Source organism: Oncorhynchus kisutch, linkage group LG1 (assembly GCF_002021735.2).
Source record: "Oncorhynchus kisutch isolate 150728-3 linkage group LG1, Okis_V2, whole genome shotgun sequence".
Taxonomy (NCBI): Eukaryota; Metazoa; Chordata; class Actinopteri; order Salmoniformes; family Salmonidae; genus Oncorhynchus; species Oncorhynchus kisutch.
In genome coordinates this window covers 10,019,691-10,040,343 of record NC_034174.2, presented here as the reverse complement: position 1 = coordinate 10,040,343, position 20,653 = coordinate 10,019,691, and the positions used below count along the sequence as shown (strand labels likewise).

The 20,653-nt window shown below is 44.4% G+C and overlaps 1 protein-coding gene across 1 annotated transcript in view; it reads left to right on the top strand.

Moving 5' to 3' along the window:
- LOC109879701 (R3H domain-containing protein 2) overlaps nt 1-19,488 on the top strand; it is a 104,985-nt gene extending 85,497 nt beyond the window's left edge. The window contains 4 exon segments of the mRNA XM_031833756.1: nt 12,853-12,947; nt 13,343-13,406; nt 13,409-13,426; nt 19,089-19,488. Coding sequence (XP_031689616.1) covers nt 12,853-12,947; nt 13,343-13,406; nt 13,409-13,426; nt 19,089-19,462 — 551 coding nt within the window. The 3' untranslated portion in view covers nt 19,463-19,488.
- The last annotated feature ends 1,165 nt before the right edge of the window (nt 19,489-20,653 follow it).

Sequence of the window (20,653 nt, the reverse complement as noted above, 5' to 3'; positions counted from 1 at the left end):
GGGAGGGTATATTACTGGAAACCAAAGGGAGGGTATATTACTGGAAACCAAAGGGAGGGTATATTACTGGAAACCAAAGGGAGGGTATATTACTGGAAACCAAAGGGAGGGTATATTACTGGAAACCAAAGGGAGGGTATATTACTGGAAACCTAAGGGAGGGTATATTACTGGAAACCTAAGTTTAGACATTGGGTTGCAAAGGGAGGGTATATTACTGGAAACCTAAGTTTAGACATTGGGTTGCAAAGGGAGGGTATATTACTGGAAACCAAAGGGAGGGTATATTACTGGAAACCAAAGGGAGGGTATATTACTGGAAACCTAAGGGAGGGTATATTACTGGAAACCAAAGGGAGGGTATATTACTGGAAACCAAAGGGAGGGTATATTACTGGAAACCAAAGGGAGGGTATATTACTGGAAACCAAAGGGAGGGTATATTACTGGAAACCTAAGTTTAGACATTGGGTTGCAAAGGGAGGGTATATTACTGGAAACCTAAGTTTAGACATTGGGTTGCAAAGGGAGGGTATATTACTGGAAACCTAAGTTTAGACATTGGGTTGCAAAGGGAGGGTATATTACTGGAAACCTAAGTTTAGACATTGGGTTGCAAAGGGAGGGTATATTACTGGAAACCTAAGTTTAGACATTGGGTTGCAAAGGGAGGGTATATTACTGGAAACCTAAGTTTAGACATTGGGTTGCAAAGGGAGGGTATATTACTGGAAACCTAAGTTTAGACATTGGGTTGCAAAGGGAGGGTATATTACTGGAAACCAAAGGGAGGGTATATTACTGGAAACCAAAGGGAGGGTATATTACTGGAAACCTAAGGGAGGGTATATTACTGGAAACCTAAGTTTAGACATTGGGTTGCAAAGGGAGGGTATATTACTGGAAACCTAAGTTTAGACATTGGGTTGCAAAGGGAGGGTATATTACTGGAAACCTAAGTTTAGACATTGGGTTGCAAAGGGAGGGTATATTACTGGAAACCTAAGTTTAGACATTGGGTTGCAAAGGGAGGGTATATTACTGGAAACCTAAGTTTAGACATTGGGTTGCAAAGGGAGGGTATATTACTGGAAACCTAAGGGAGGGTATATTACTGGAAACCAAAGGGAGGGTATATTACTGGAAACCAAAGGGAGGGTATATTACTGGAAACCAAAGGGAGGGTATATTACTGGAAACCAAAGGGAGGGTATATTACTGGAAACCAAAGGGAGGGTATATTACTGGAAACCAAAGGGAGGGTATATTACTGGAAACCAAAGGGAGTTGCAAAGGGAGGGTATATTACTGGAAACCTAAGTTTAGACATTGGGTTGCAAAGGGAGGGTATATTACTGGAAACCTAAGTTTAGACATTGGGTTGCAAAGGGAGGGTATATTACTGGAAACCTAAGTTTAGACATTGGGTTGCAAAGGGAGGGTATATTACTGGAAACCTAAGTTTAGACATTGGGTTGCAAAGGGACATGGCTGCGCTGACCCCCCCTCCCCCTTACACACACACACCTCACGCCTGCTTGCCTACGTTATCTGGCCCTTTCACCTACTCATCTGTCCTCACACACCTGACTTGGGTTGCAAAGGGAGGGTATATTACTGGAAACCTAAGTTTAGACATTGGGTTGCAAAGGGAGGGTATATTACTGGAAACCTAAGTTTAGACATTGGGTTGCAAAGGGAGGGTATATTACTGGAAACCAAAGGGAGGGTATATTACTGGAAACCAAAGGGAGGGTATATTACTGGAAACCTAAGGGAGGGTATATTACTGGAAACCTAAGTTTAGACATTGGGTTGCAAAGGGAGGGTATATTACTGGAAACCTAAGTTTAGACATTGGGTTGCAAAGGGAGGGTATATTACTGGAAACCTAAGTTTAGACATTGGGTTGCAAAGGGAGGGTATATTACTGGAAACCTAAGTTTAGACATTGGGTTGCAAAGGGAGGGTATATTACTGGAAACCTAAGGGAGGGTATATTACTGGAAACCTAAGTTTAGACATTGGGTTGCAAAGGGAGGGTATATTACTGGAAACCTAAGTTTAGACATTGGGTTGCAAAGGGAGGGTATATTACTGGAAACCTAAGGGAGGGTATATTACTGGAAACCTAAGGGAGGGTATATTACTGGAAACCAAAGGGAGGGTATATTACTGGAAACCTAAGTTTAGACATTGGGTTGCAAAGGGAGGGTATATTACTGGAAACCTAAGTTTAGACATTGGGTTGCAAAGGGAGGGTATATTACTGGAAACCAAAGGGAGGGTATATTACTGGAAACCAAAGGGAGGGTATATTACTGGAAACCTAAGGGAGGGTATATTACTGGAAACCAAAGGGAGGGTATATTACTGGAAACCAAAGGGAGGGTATATTACTGGAAACCAAAGGAGGGTATATTACTGGAAACCAAAGGGAGGGTATATTACTGGAAACCTAAGGGAGGGTATATTACTGGAAACCTAAGTTTAGACATTGGGTTGCAAAGGGAGGGTATATTACTGGAAACCTAAGTTTAGACATTGGGTTGCAAAGGGAGGGTATATTACTGGAAACCTAAGTTTAGACATTGGGTTGCAAAGGGAGGGTATATTACTGGAAACCTAAGTTTAGACATTGGGTTGCAAAGGGAGGGTATATTACTGGAAACCTAAGTTTAGACATTGGGTTGCAAAGGGAGGGTATATTACTGGAAACCTAAGTTTAGACATTGGGTTGCAAAGGGAGGGTATATTACTGGAAACCTAAGTTTAGACATTGGGTTGCAAAGGGAGGGTATATTACTGGAAACCTAAGTTTAGACATTGGGTTGCAAAGGGAGGGTATATTACTGGAAACCTAAGTTTAGACATTGGGTTGCAAAGGGAGGGTATATTACTGGAAACCTAAGTTTAGACATTGGGTTGCAAAGGGAGGGTATATTACTGGAAACCAAAGGGAGGGTATATTACTGGAAACCAAAGGGAGGGTATATTACTGGAAACCTAAGGGAGGGTATATTACTGGAAACCTAAGTTTAGACATTGGGTTGCAAAGGGAGGGTATATTACTGGAAACCTAAGTTTAGACATTGGGTTGCAAAGGGAGGGTATATTACTGGAAACCTAAGTTTAGACATTGGGTTGCAAAGGGAGGGTATATTACTGGAAACCTAAGTTTAGACATTGGGTTGCAAAGGGAGGGTATATTACTGGAAACCTAAGTTTAGACATTGGGTTGCAAAGGGAGGGTATATTACTGGAAACCTAAGTTTAGACATTGGGTTGCAAAGGGAGGGTATATTACTGGAAACCTAAGGGAGGGTATATTACTGGAAACCAAAGGGAGGGTATATTACTGGAAACCAAAGGGAGGGTATATTACTGGAAACCAAAGGGAGGGTATATTACTGGAAACCAAAGGGAGGGTATATTACTGGAAACCAAAGGGAGGGTATATTACTGGAAACCAAAGGGAGGGTATATTACTGGAAACCAAAGGGAGTTGCAAAGGGAGGGTATATTACTGGAAACCTAAGTTTAGACATTGGGTTGCAAAGGGAGGGTATATTACTGGAAACCTAAGTTTAGACATTGGGTTGCAAAGGGAGGGTATATTACTGGAAACCTAAGTTTAGACATTGGGTTGCAAAGGGAGGGTATATTACTGGAAACCTAAGTTTAGACATTGGGTTGCAAAGGGACATGGCTGCGCTGACCCCCCCTCCCCCTTACACACACACACCTCACGCCTGCTTGCCTACGTTATCTGGCCCTTTCACCTACTCATCTGTCCTCACACACCTGACTTGGGTTGCAAAGGGAGGGTATATTACTGGAAACCTAAGTTTAGACATTGGGTTGCAAAGGGAGGGTATATTACTGGAAACCTAAGTTTAGACATTGGGTTGCAAAGGGAGGGTATATTACTGGAAACCAAAGGGAGGGTATATTACTGGAAACCAAAGGGAGGGTATATTACTGGAAACCTAAGGGAGGGTATATTACTGGAAACCTAAGTTTAGACATTGGGTTGCAAAGGGAGGGTATATTACTGGAAACCTAAGTTTAGACATTGGGTTGCAAAGGGAGGGTATATTACTGGAAACCTAAGTTTAGACATTGGGTTGCAAAGGGAGGGTATATTACTGGAAACCTAAGTTTAGACATTGGGTTGCAAAGGGAGGGTATATTACTGGAAACCTAAGGGAGGGTATATTACTGGAAACCTAAGTTTAGACATTGGGTTGCAAAGGGAGGGTATATTACTGGAAACCTAAGTTTAGACATTGGGTTGCAAAGGGAGGGTATATTACTGGAAACCTAAGGGAGGGTATATTACTGGAAACCTAAGGGAGGGTATATTACTGGAAACCAAAGGGAGGGTATATTACTGGAAACCAAAGGGAGGGTATATTACTGGAAACCTAAGTTTAGACATTGGGTTGCAAAGGGAGGGTATATTACTGGAAACCTAAGTTTAGACATTGGGTTGCAAAGGGAGGGTATATTACTGGAAACCAAAGGGAGGGTATATTACTGGAAACCAAAGGGAGGGTATATTACTGGAAACCTAAGGGAGGGTATATTACTGGAAACCAAAGGGAGGGTATATTACTGGAAACCAAAGGGAGGGTATATTACTGGAAACCAAAGGGAGGGTATATTACTGGAAACCAAAGGGAGGGTATATTACTGGAAACCTAAGGGAGGGTATATTACTGGAAACCTAAGTTTAGACATTGGGTTGCAAAGGGAGGGTATATTACTGGAAACCTAAGTTTAGACATTGGGTTGCAAAGGGAGGGTATATTACTGGAAACCTAAGTTTAGACATTGGGTTGCAAAGGGAGGGTATATTACTGGAAACCTAAGTTTAGACATTGGGTTGCAAAGGGAGGGTATATTACTGGAAACCTAAGTTTAGACATTGGGTTGCAAAGGGAGGGTATATTACTGGAAACCTAAGTTTAGACATTGGGTTGCAAAGGGAGGGTATATTACTGGAAACCTAAGTTTAGACATTGGGTTGCAAAGGGAGGGTATATTACTGGAAACCTAAGTTTAGACATTGGGTTGCAAAGGGAGGGTATATTACTGGAAACCTAAGTTTAGACATTGGGTTGCAAAGGGAGGGTATATTACTGGAAACCTAAGTTTAGACATTGGGTTGCAAAGGGAGGGTATATTACTGGAAACCTAAGGGAGGGTATATTACTGGAAACCAAAGGGAGGGTATATTACTGGAAACCAAAGGGAGGGTATATTACTGGAAACCAAAGGGAGGGTATATTACTGGAAACCAAAGGGAGGGTATATTACTGGAAACCAAAGGGAGGGTATATTACTGGAAACCAAAGGGAGGGTATATTACTGGAAACCAAAGGGAGGGTATATTACTGGAAACCTAAGGGAGGGTATATTACTGGAAACCAAAGGGAGGGTATATTACTGGAAACCTAAGGGAGGGTATATTACTGGAAACCAAAGGGAGGGTATATTACTGGAAACCAAAGGGAGGGTATATTACTGGAAACCAAAGGGAGGGTATATTACTGGAAACCTAAGGGAGGGTATATTACTGGAAACCTAAGTTTAGACATTGGGTTGCAAAGGGAGGGTATATTACTGGAAACCTAAGTTTAGACATTGGGTTGCAAAGGGAGGGTATATTACTGGAAACCAAAGGGAGGGTATATTACTGGAAACCAAAGGGAGGGTATATTACTGGAAACCTAAGGGAGGGTATATTACTGGAAACCAAAGGGAGGGTATATTACTGGAAACCAAAGGGAGGGTATATTACTGGAAACCAAAGGGAGGGTATATTACTGGAAACCAAAGGGAGGGTATATTACTGGAAACCTAAGTTTAGACATTGGGTTGCAAAGGGAGGGTATATTACTGGAAACCTAAGTTTAGACATTGGGTTGCAAAGGGAGGGTATATTACTGGAAACCTAAGTTTAGACATTGGGTTGCAAAGGGAGGGTATATTACTGGAAACCTAAGTTTAGACATTGGGTTGCAAAGGGAGGGTATATTACTGGAAACCTAAGTTTAGACATTGGGTTGCAAAGGGAGGGTATATTACTGGAAACCTAAGTTTAGACATTGGGTTGCAAAGGGAGGGTATATTACTGGAAACCTAAGTTTAGACATTGGGTTGCAAAGGGAGGGTATATTACTGGAAACCTAAGTTTAGACATTGGGTTGCAAAGGGAGGGTATATTACTGGAAACCTAAGTTTAGACATTGGGTTGCAAAGGGAGGGTATATTACTGGAAACCTAAGTTTAGACATTGGGTTGCAAAGGGAGGGTATATTACTGGAAACCTAAGGGAGGGTATATTACTGGAAACCAAAGGGAGGGTATATTACTGGAAACCAAAGGGAGGGTATATTACTGGAAACCAAAGGGAGGGTATATTACTGGAAACCAAAGGGAGGGTATATTACTGGAAACCAAAGGGAGGGTATATTACTGGAAACCAAAGGGAGGGTATATTACTGGAAACCAAAGGGAGGGTATATTACTGGAAACCTAAGGGAGGGTATATTACTGGAAACCAAAGGGAGGGTATATTACTGGAAACCTAAGGGAGGGTATATTACTGGAAACCAAAGGGAGGGTATATTACTGGAAACCTAAGGGAGGGTATATTACTGGAAACCAAAGGGAGGGTATATTACTGGAAACCTAAGGGAGGGTATATTACTGGAAACCAAAGGGAGGGTATATTACTGGAAACCTAAGGGAGGGTATATTACTGGAAACCTAAGGGAGGGTATATTACTGGAAACCAAAGGGAGGGTATATTACTGGAAACCTAAGGGAGGGTATATTACTGGAAACCTAAGTTTAGACATTGTTTTTGCTTTCAGGGTTTTGGGGGAATTTTATAAGACTTTTTATAAGACTTCAAGTGGAAATGTTTTGGGGTACTTCAGATTATCACTGGCCCTCTGTGTCGCCTCATCTAAAATACTGTATATACAATATTTAAATAAGATGTTTTAAAAAGTAAAACATTGAATGACAAAGCAGTAAAAATATTATCCTAAATATAAACCATCAACTTTGTGAATACCATTCATTGGTGTTTAATATGAGGGTTTCAGCATTAAATTAACTTTCTACACACTTGTCTTTATTTTACTCTTATTTTACTCTCTGTGGGCAGTTGTGAAAAAAGTCAATAGTTGTAAGAGTTGCAGAGTTAATTGAAAATAATGGCATTGTTGATTTTAGATGCTTTTTTCATTAATTTGTCTATTTTCTACTGAATCATACGGTCTATTTACTAGAATCTCATGCAAATAAGTTCTGTTTTTTAAATTTGTAATACATTTGCAATAATGTTTTCTCTTTGTCATTATGGGGTGTCGTGATGTCATTATGGGGTGTCGTGATGTCATTATGGGGTGTATTGTGTGCAGATTGAGGATTTTTATTTATAGAATCCATTTTAGAATGAGGCAATGTGGGAAAAGGAAGGGGTCTGTAGGTGGAAGGGGATGAGAACCATGAGCCTCCTAGGTTTTGTATTGAAGTCAATGTAGCCAGAGGAGGATGGAAGCTAGCTGTCCTCCAGCTACACCATGGTGCTACCCTACAGAGTGCTGTTGAGGCTACTGTAGACCTTCATTGCAAAACAGTGTGTTTTAATACATTATTTGGTGACGTGAATATATTTAGTATAGTTTTATCTAAAAATTAGAGGTCGACCGATTAATCGGAATGGCTGATTAATTTGGGCCCATTTCAAGTTTTCATAAGTCTTTAATCAGCATTTTTTGCCAATTTATATTGCAATCCGCGAGGAGACTGCATGGCAGGCTTGACCACCTGTTTACGCGAGTGCAGGCAGCAAGGAGCCATGGTAAGTTGATAGCTAGCATTAAACTTATCTTATAAAAAACAATCAATCTTAACATAAACACTAACTACACATGGTTGATGATATTACTAGGTTAACTAGCTTGTCCTGCATTGCATATAATCAATGCGGTGCTTGAAATTGTCACTTCTCTTGCGTTCAGTGTAAGCAGAGTCAGGGTACAGTTGAAGTCGGAAGTTTACATACACTTAGGTTGGAGTCATTAAAACTCGTTTTTCAACCACTCCACAAATTTCTTGTTAACAAACTATAGTTTTGGCAAGTTGGTTAGGACATCTACTTTGTGCATGACACAAGTAATTTTTCCAATAATTGTTTACAGATTATTTCACTTATAATTCACTGTGTCACAATGCCAGTGTGTCAGAAGTTTACACACACTAAGTTGACTGTGCCTTTAAACAGCTTGGAAAATTCCAGAAAATTATGTCATGGCGTTAGAAGCTTCTGATAGGCTAATTGACATAATTTGAGTCAATTGGAGGTGTACCTGTGGATGTATTTCAAGGACTACCTTCAAACTCAGTGCCTCTTTGCATCATGGGAAAATCAAAAGATATCAGCCAAGACATCAGAAAAATAAATTGTAGACCTCCACATGTCTGGTTCATCCTTGGGAGCAATTTCTAAATGCCTGAAGGTATCACGTTCATCTGAACGAACAATAGTACGCAAGTATAAACACCATGGGACCACGCAGCCGTCATATCGCTCAGGAAGAAGACGCGTTCTGTCTCCTATAGATGAACGTACTTTGGAGTGATAAGTGCAAATCAACCCCATAACAACAGCAAAGGACCTTGTGAAGATGCTGGAGGAAACCGGTACAAAAGTATCTATATCCACAGTAAAACGAGTCCTATATCGACATAACCTGAAAGGCGGCTCAGCAAGGAAGAAGCCACTGTTCCATAACCGGCATAACGGTTTGCAACTGCACATGGGGACAAAGATCGTACTTTTTGGAGAAATGTCTTCTGGTCTGATGAAACAAAAATGTAATTGTTTGGCCATAATGACCAATCCGTTATGTTTGGAGGAAAAAGGGGGAGGCTTGCAAGCCAAAGAACACCATCCCAACCGTGAAGCACGGGGGTGGCAGCATCATGTTGTGGGGGTGCTTTGCTGCAGGAGGGACTGGTGCACTTCACAAAATAGATGGCATCATGAGATGGGAAAATGATGTGGATACATTGAAGCAACATCTCAAGACATCAGAAGTTAAAGCTTGGTTGCAAATGGGTCTTCCAAATGGACAATGACCCCAAGCATACTTCCAAAGTTGTGGCAAAATGGCTTAAGGACAACAAAGTCACGGTATTGGAGTGGCCATCACAAAGTCCTGACCTCAATTCCATAGAAAATTTGTTGGCCGAACTGATAACGCGTGTGTGAGCAAGGAGGCCTACAAATCTGACTCAGTTACACCAGCTCTGTCAGGAGGAATGGGCCAAAATTCACCCAACTTATTGTGGGAAGCTACCCGAAAACGTTTGACCCAAGTTAAACCATTTAAAGGCAATGCTACCAAATACTAATTGAGTGTATGTAAACTTCTGACCCACTGGGAATGTGATGAAATAAATAAAAGCTGAAATAAATCATTCTCTCTGCTATTATTCTGACATTTCACATTCTTAAAATAAAGTGGTGATCCTAACTGACCTAAAACAGGGAGTGTTTACTAGGATTAAATGTCAGGAATGGTGAAAAACTGAGTTGAAATGTATTTGGTTAATTAAGGTGTATGTAAACTACAGACTTCAACTGTATATGCTCCAGTCTGGCTCGTTGCAAACTGTGTGAAGACCATTTTCTTCCTAACAGTAATTCATTTGCCGGAATTGTACGTAATTATGACATAACATTGAAGGTTGTGCAATGTAACAGCAATATTTAGACTTAGGGATGCCACCCGTTAGATAAAATACTGAACGGTTCCATATTTCACTGAAAGAATAAACGTTTTGTTTCAAAATGATAGTTTCCGGATTTGACCATATTAATGACCTAATGCTCGTATATCTGTCTGTTTATTATATTATAATTAAGTCTATGATTTAATATTTGATAGAGCAATCTGACTGAGCGGTGGTAGGCAGCAGCAGGCTTGTAAGCAGGGTTTAAGCACAGTGCTGTCAATGACTTCAAGCCCATCAACTCCAGAGATTAGGCAATGAGAATATTGAAGACTCAAGTTTAAAAGAACCACCAACTTTCATATGTTCTCATGTTCTGAGCAAGGAACTTAAACGTTAGCTTTCTTACATGGCACATATTGCACTTTTACTTTCTTCTCCAACACTTTGTTTTTGCATTATTTAAACCAAATTGAACATGTTTCATTATTTATTTGAGACTAAATAGTTTTTATTTGTATTATATTAAGTTAAAATAAGTGTTCATTCAGTATTGTTGTAATTGTCATTATTACAAAATATATATATATATATATATATATATCGCCCGATTTAATCGGTGTCTGCTTTTTTTGGTCCTCCAATAATCGGTATCGGCGTTGAAAAATCATAATTGTTTGACCTCTATTAAAAATGATAACTTTTTTAAATATTACATTTTTTAAATTTGTATTATTAACTGAGGAGGATGGTCCTCCCCTTGCGCTTCTGAGGAACCTACACACAGGTCTGTTATTCCTGGCATTGAGAGATGAGTCCCAGCCAACTCCTGGTTCTCGCTCTTTCACCCACTTCCACAGTAACCCCTTCACACAGTGACCCCTTCACACAGTGACTCCTTCACACAGTGACCCCTTCATGATGAGCTGTCCATGTTGTTTTTGACCAGCCACCAGCAGGCCCTGAGAACCTAACTCACTTTACCCACATGGCTGCGCTGACCCCAACCCCCCCCCCCCCTTACTTACACACACACACACACACACACACATCACACCACCTTGCCTAGCTTGCTCTTTCACCTACAAATCCATCTTCACACACTGCCTCAGCTGACCGTTTACACTCTACACACACAGACACACAGGTATCCTGGCCTTTCACAGACACACAGGTATCCTGGCCTTTCACAGACACACAGGTATCCTGGCCTTTCACAGACACACAGGTATCCTGGCCTTTCACAGACACACAGGTATCCTGGCCTTTCACAGACACACAGGTATCCTGGCCTTTCACAGACACACAGGTATCCTGGCCTTTCAGACACACAGTTATCCTGGCCTTTCAGACACACAGTTATCCTGGCCTTTCAGACACACAGGTATCCTGGCCTTTCAGACACACAGGTATCCTGGCCTTTCAGACACACAGTTATCCTGGCCTTTCACAGACACACAGTTATCCTGGCCTTTCACAGACACACAGTTATCCTGGCCTTTCACAGACACACAGTTATCCTGGCCTTTCACCTAAAAACAGACAAACCTTTATCCTGGCCTTTCACAGACACACAGACACACCGTTATCCTGGCCTTTCACAGACACACCTTTATCCTGGCCTTTCACAGACACACAGACACACCGTTATCCTGGCCTGTCACCGACACACCTTTATCCTGGCCTTTCACAGACACACAGACACACCGTTATCCTGGCCTGTCACCGACACACCGTTATCCTGGCCTGTCAACGACACACAGGTATCCTGGCCTTTCACAGACACACAGGTATCCTGGCCTTTCACAGACACACAGGTATCCTGGCCTTTCACAGACACACAGGTATCCTGGCCTTTCACAGACACACAGTTATCCTGGCATTTCAGACGCACTATTATCCTGGCCTTTCACAGACACATTTATCCTGGCCTTTCACCTACACACAGTCACACTATTATCCTGGCCTTTCACAGACACATTTATCCTGGCCTTTCAGACACACAGTTATCCTGGCCTTTCACAGTCACCAAGTTATCCTGGCCTTTCAAAGAAACATAGTTATCCTGGCCTTTCACAGACACATTTATCCTGGCCTTTTCACAGTCACCAAGTTATCCTGGCCTTTCACAGTCACCAAGTTATCCTGGTCTTTCACAGTCACCAAGTTATCCTGGCCTTTCACAGTCACCAAGTTATCCTGGCCTTTCACAGTCACCAAGTTATCCTGGTCTTTCACAGTCACCAAGTTATCCTGGCCTTTCACAGTCACCAAGTTATCCTGGCCTTTCACAGTCACCAAGTTATCCTGGCCTTTCACAGTCACCAAGTTATCCTGGCCTTTCACAGACACACATTTGTCCTGGCCTTTCACAGACTCACAGTTATCCTGGCCTTTCACAGACTCACAGTTATCCTGGCCTTTCACAGACGCACCGTTATCCTGGCCTGTCACAGACGCACCGTTATCCTGGCCTGTCACACACGCACAGTTATCCTGGCCTTTCACAGTCACCAAGTTATCCTGGCCTTTCACAGACGCACATTTATCCTGATCTTTCACAGACGCACCGTTATTCTAGCCTTTCACAGACGCACCGTTATCCTGGACTTTCAGATACACAGTTATCCTGGCCTGTCACCGACACATCCTTATCCTGGCCTTTCACAGACACAGTTATCCTGGCCTTTCAGATACACAGTTATCCTGGCCTGTCACAGTCACCAAGTTATCCTGGCCTGTCACAGACGCACCGTTATCCTAGCCTTTCACCTAAAAACAGACAAACTGTTATCCTGGCATTTCACAGACACACAGTTATCCTGGCCTTTCAGATACACAGTTATCCTAGCCTTTCACCTACACACAGACACACAGTTATCCTGGCCTATCAGACACACAGTTATCCTGGCCTATCAGACACACAGTTATCCTGGCCTATCAGACACACAGTTATCTTGGCCTTTCACAGACACACAGACACATCTCTCCCCAACTTGCCCAGCTAACCCTTTAAACCCATGTTCACTTTTTGATTCTGGTTCGCACACACATTTCATATTTCAGTTTGTGTCCTGTGCCGTGTGTGTGCAGGTGACGGGCGCTACTCTCTGTTGGGCCAGCCTCTCCAGTACAGCCTCGGTCCCTCTCCTCTCATCCACAGCCAGACCAATTACAGCTCACATCAGGTACTGTGTCTCTCTTTCTCCTTCCCTCCATCCCTCTCTCGTCTCTGTTGCGGGCCTCCGCGTCCCTTCAAGTGTAGCCTATAACCTATAACTAGCCTATAACCTATAACCAGCCTATAACTAGCCTATAACCAGCCTATAACTAGCCTATAACCTATAACCAGCCTATAACTAGCCTATAACCAGCCTATAACTAGCCTATAACCAGCCTATAACTAGCCTATAACCTATAACCAGCCTATAACTAGCCTATAACCAGCCTATAACTAGCCTATAACTAGCCTATAACCTATAACTAGCCTATAACCAGCCTATAACTAGCCTATAACCAGCCTATAACTAACCTATAACTAGTCTATAACCTGCTTGACCCTGGTGCTGTTGGTGCGTTTCAGAGCCAGGTAGGAATGAAGCATGGGGCGAGAGGGAAGAGACAGACACTGAAGTCTCAATCTACAGACTTGGGACCACTGACGTAGGTAAGACATCAGACTGCTTCATTACAGTGCATCCTCTAGATCTACAGAGTATGTTATGCTTTCACCATCACACACACACACATACCACACACACACACACACACACACATACCACACACACACACACACACACATAAACACATGCCACACACATACCACACACACACACACACACATAAACACATGCCACACACATACCACACACACACACACACACACATACCACACACATAACACACACACACACACACACACATAAACACATGCCACACACATACCACACACACACACACATAAACACATGCCACACACATACCACACACACACACACACATACCACACACATACCACACACACACACACACACACATAAACACATGCCACACACATACCACACACACACACACACACACACACATACCACACACACACACACATACCACACACACATAAACACATGCCACACACATACACACATGCCACACACACACACATATACCACACACACACACACATACACACACACACACACACACACACACACATACCACACACACATACCACACACACATACCACACACACACACACACACACACACATACCACACACACACACACACACATACCACACCACACCACACACACATATATATACCTCACACACACATACCTCACACACACATCCCTCACACACACATACCACATACCACACACATACCACACACACACACACACATATCACACACACAAATACCACACACACATACCACACATACCACACACACACCCCACACACATACCACACACACATACCACACACACATACCACACACACACATACCTCACACACACATACCTCACACACACATACCTCACACACACATACCACACACATACCACACACATACCACACACACACACACACACACACCACACACACACACATACCTCACACACACATACCACACACATACACCACACACACATACCTCACACACAAATACCTCACACACACATACACATACCACACACACAGACACATACCACACACACACATACCACACATACCACACACCACACATACACACACACACACATACACACATGCCACACAACCACACACACACACACACACACACACACAAATACCACACACACAAATACCATACCACACACACACATACCACACACACAAATACCACACACACAAATACCACACACACATACCTCTCACACACATACCTGTCACACACACACACACATACCTCACACACACACACCTCTCACACACACATACCTCACACACACATACCTCACACACACATACCTCACACACACATACCTCTCACACACATACCTCTCACACACATACCTCTCACACACATACCACACACACACATACCTCACACACACATACCACACACACACATACCTCACACACACATACCACACACACACATACCTCTCACACACATACCTCACACACACATACCACACACACACATACCTCTCACACACACATACCTCTCACACACACATACCTCTCACACACATACCTCTCACACCACACACACACATACCTCTCACACACCTCTCACACACATACCTCACACACACATACCACACACACACATACCTCACACACACATACCTCTCACACACACATACCTCACACACACACATACCTCTCACACGCATACCTCTCACACACACACAAATACCACACACATACCACACACACACACACACATACCTCACACACACATACCTCACACACACATACCTCACACACACATACACCACACACACACATACCTCACACACACATACCTCACACACAAATACCTCACACACACATACACATACCACACACACAGACACATACCACACACACAGACACATACCACACACACACACACACACACACATACCACACACACACATACCACACACACCACACACACACACACATACACACATGCCACACAACCACACACACATACCTCACACACAAATACCACACACATATACCACACACATACCACACACACACACACATACATACATACCACACACACACACACACACCACACACACACAAAGCACACACACATACCACATACCACACACACACACACACACATACATACCACACACACCACACACACACAAAGCACACACACATACCACACACACACAAAGCACACACACACATACCTCACACACACATACCACACACACACATAGCACACATACATACCACACACACACACCACACACACACAAAGCACACACACACCACACACACACACACACACACAAAGCACACACACATACCACACACACACAAAGCACACACACACATACCTCACACACACATACCACACACACACAAAGCACACATACATACCACACACACACATACCACACACACACATACCACACACACACAAAGCACACATACATACCACACACACACACATACCACACAAAGCACACATACATACATACCACACACACACATACCACACACACACAAAGCACACATACATACCACACACACACATACCTCACACATACATACCTCTCACACACATACCTCTCACACACACACAAATACCACACACACATACCACACACACACACATACCTCACATACCTCACACATACACCACACACACACATACCTCACACACACATACCTCACACACACATACCTCACACACAAATACCTCACACACACATACACATACCACACACACATACACATACCACACACACAGACACATACCACACACACACCACACACACACACACACACATACCACACACACCACACATACCACACACACCACACATACCACACACACACATACCACACACACCACACATACACATATACACACACACACATACACACATGCCACACAACCACACACACATACCTCACACACAAATACCACACACACATATACCACACACATACCACACACACACACACATACACACATGCCACACATACCACACACACACATACCTCACACACACATACCACACACACACAAAGCACACATACATACCACACACACACATACCACACACACACATACCACACACACACATACCACACACACACACATACCACACACACACATACCACACACACACACATACCACACACATACCACACACATACCACACACACACACACATACATACCACACACACGCATTCCACACACACACAAAGCACACATACATACCACACACACACACATACCACACACACACAAAGCACACATACATACCACACACACACATACCACACACACAAAGCACACATACATACCACACACACACATACCACACACACACACACACACACCACACACACACAAGCACACACACATACCACACACACACACACACACACATACATACCACACACACACACACACCACACACACACAAAGCACACACACATACCACATACCACACACACCACACACACACAAAGCACACACATACCACACACACACAAAGCACACACACACATACCTCACACACACATACCACACACACACAAAGCACACATACATACCACACACACACATGCCACACACACACACACATACATACCACACACACACATACCACACACACATACCTCACACACACAAAGCACACATACATACCACACACACACATACCACACACACACATACCACACACACACAAAGCACACATACATACCACACACACACACCACACACACACATACCACACACACACAAAGCACGCATACATACCACACACACACATACCACACACACATACCTCTCACACACATACCATACACATACACCACACACACACATACCACACACACAAATACCACACACATACACCACACACACACATACCTCACACACACATACCTCACACACATACCTCACACACACATACACATACCACACACACACACAAAGCACACATACATACCACACACACACATACCTCTCACACACACAAATACCACACACACATACCTCACACACACATACCACACACATACACCACTCACACACATACCTCTCACACACATACCTCTCACACACACACAAATACCACACACACATACCTCACACACACATACCACACACATACACCACACACACACATACCTCACACACACATACCTCACACACACATACACATACCACACACACATACCACACACACATACCACACACACACACACATACACACACACACATACCTCACACACACATACCTCACACACACATACACATACCACACACACATACCACACACACATACCACACACACACACACATACCTCACACACACACACATACCTCACACACATACCTCACACACACACACATACCTCACACACATACCACACACACATACCACACACACACATACCACACACACACACATACCACACACACACATACCACACACACACATACCACACACACATACCTCACACACACATACACACATGCCACACAACCACACACATACACCACACACACACATACCTCACACACACATACACATACCACACACACATACCACACACACATACCACACACACACATACCTCACACACAAATACCTCACACACACATACACATACCACACACACACATACCACACACACACATACCACACACACACACATACCTCACACACACATACCACACATACCACACACACACATACCACACACACATACCACACACACACACATTCCCCACACACACAGACATACCACACACACACATTCCACACACACACATACCACACACACACACACATACCACATACCACACACACACATACCACACACACACATACCACACACACACATACCACATACCACACACACAAATACCACACACACACATACCACATACCACATACCACACACACAAATACCACACACACACATACCACACACACACATACCACATACCTCACACACACATACCACACACACACATACACACACACACACACATACCACACACACACATACACACACACACACACACATACCATACACACACACATACCACACACACACACATACCACACACACATACCACACACACATACCACACACACATACCACACACACACATACCACACACACATACCACACACATACCACACACACACATACCACACACACACATACCACACATACCACACACACACATACCACACATACCACACACACACATACCACACATACCACACACACACATACCACACACACACATACCACACACACACATACCACACATACCACACATACCACACATACCACACATACCACACATACCACACACACACATACCACACACATACCACACACACACATACCACACACACACATACCACACACACACATACCACACATACCACACATACCACACACACACATACCACACATACCACACACACAAATGCTTGATCTTTATTTGTCCTTTATTATACCAGGCAGGTCAATTAATAATACACTTTTATTGACAATGACTGACTGGAATAGGTCTGAATGAATTCATTCAGTTGTTGTATGGAAGTTATATTAGTGTCTTGTCTTACCTCTGTCTTCCTGTCTCCAGTGGTGAGTCGGGTGCTGGAGGTGACAGATCTCCCAGAGGGCATCAGTCGCCCTGAGGCTGAGAAGCTCTTCAACCAGCTGTCCGTGTGCGGTGCGAAGATCCAGTGGCTCAAGGACCCGGTGGCGGGGGGCCGTGGAGGCTACGGTGGCCCAGGAGGGCATCGTGGTCCTGGGGCTGGGATGGGGCCTGGAGGGGGGAAGGGCGACGGCAGCGACCCGGCTCACCTCTACACGGTGGTGGCTGTGTTCCCTTCCACCATGGCTGCACAGAGTGCTTCCTTCAAACTCAACAACAGTGGGGCGAGCCTCTTCAAACTGAGGGCCGCCAAAAAGAACTATGACCTAAGAGTCCTGGAGAGGGCCAGCTCCCAGTGAAGAGGAAGAGGAGGGGGAGAGGGCCAGCTCCCAGTGAAAAGGAAGAGTCCTGGAGAGGTCCAGCTCCCAGTGAAAAGGAAGAGTCCTGGAGAGGGCCAGCTCCCAGTGAAGAGGAAGAGGAGGGGGAGAGGGCCAGCTCCCAGTGAAAAGGAAGAGTCCTGGAGAGGGCCAGCTCCCAGTGAAAAGGAAGAGTCCTGGAGAGGGCCAGCTCCCAGTGAAAAGGAAGAGTCCTGGAGAGGGCCAGCTCCCAGTGAAAAGGAAGAGTCCTGGAGAGGGCCAGCTCCCAGTGAAAAGGAAGAGGAGATGAGATGGCCAGCTCCCAGTGAAAAGGAAGAGTCCTGGAGAGGGCCAGCTCCCAGTGAAGAGGAAGAGAGAGGGCCAGCTCCCAGTGAAAAGGAAGAGGAGAGGAGAGGGCCAGCTCCCAGTGAAGAGGAAGAGGAGGGGAGAGGGCCAGCTCCCAGTGAAAAGGAAGAGTCCTGGAGAGGGCCAGCTCCCAGTGAAGAGGAAGAGGAGGGGGAGAGGGCCAGCTCCCAGTGAAAAGGAAGAGTCCTGGAGAGGTCCAGCTCCCAGTGAAAAGGAAGAGTCCTGGAGAGGGCCAGCTCCCAGTGAAGAGGAAGAGGAGGGGGAGAGGGCCAGCTCCCAGTGAAAAGGAAGAGTCCTGGAGAGGGCCAGCTCCCAGTGAAAAGGAAGAGTCCTGGAGAGGGCCAGCTCCCAGTGAAAAGGAAGAGTCCTGGAGAGGGCCAGCTCCCAGTGAAAAGGAAGAGGAGATGAGATGGCCAGCTCCCAGTGAAAAGGAAGAGTCCTGGAGAGGGCCAGCTCCCAGTGAAAAGGAAGAGGAGATGAGATGGCCAGCTCCCAGTGAAAAGGAAGAGTCCTGGAGAGGGCCAGCTCCCAGTGAAGAGGAAGAGAGAGGGCCAGCTCCCAGTGAAAAGGAAGAGGAGAGGAGAGGGCCAGCTCCCAGTGAAGAGGAAGAGGAGGGGAGAGGGCCAGCTCTCAGTGAAAAGGAAGAGGAGAGGAGATGGCCAGCTCCCAGTGAAGAGGAAGAAGAGGGGAGAGGGCCAGCTCCCAGTGAAAAGGAAGAGGAGAGGAGATGGCCAGCTCCCAGTGAAGAGGAAGAGGAGGGGAGAGGGCCAGCTCCCAGTGAAGAGGAAGAGGATTGGAGAGGGCCAGCTCCCAGTGAAGAGGAAGAGG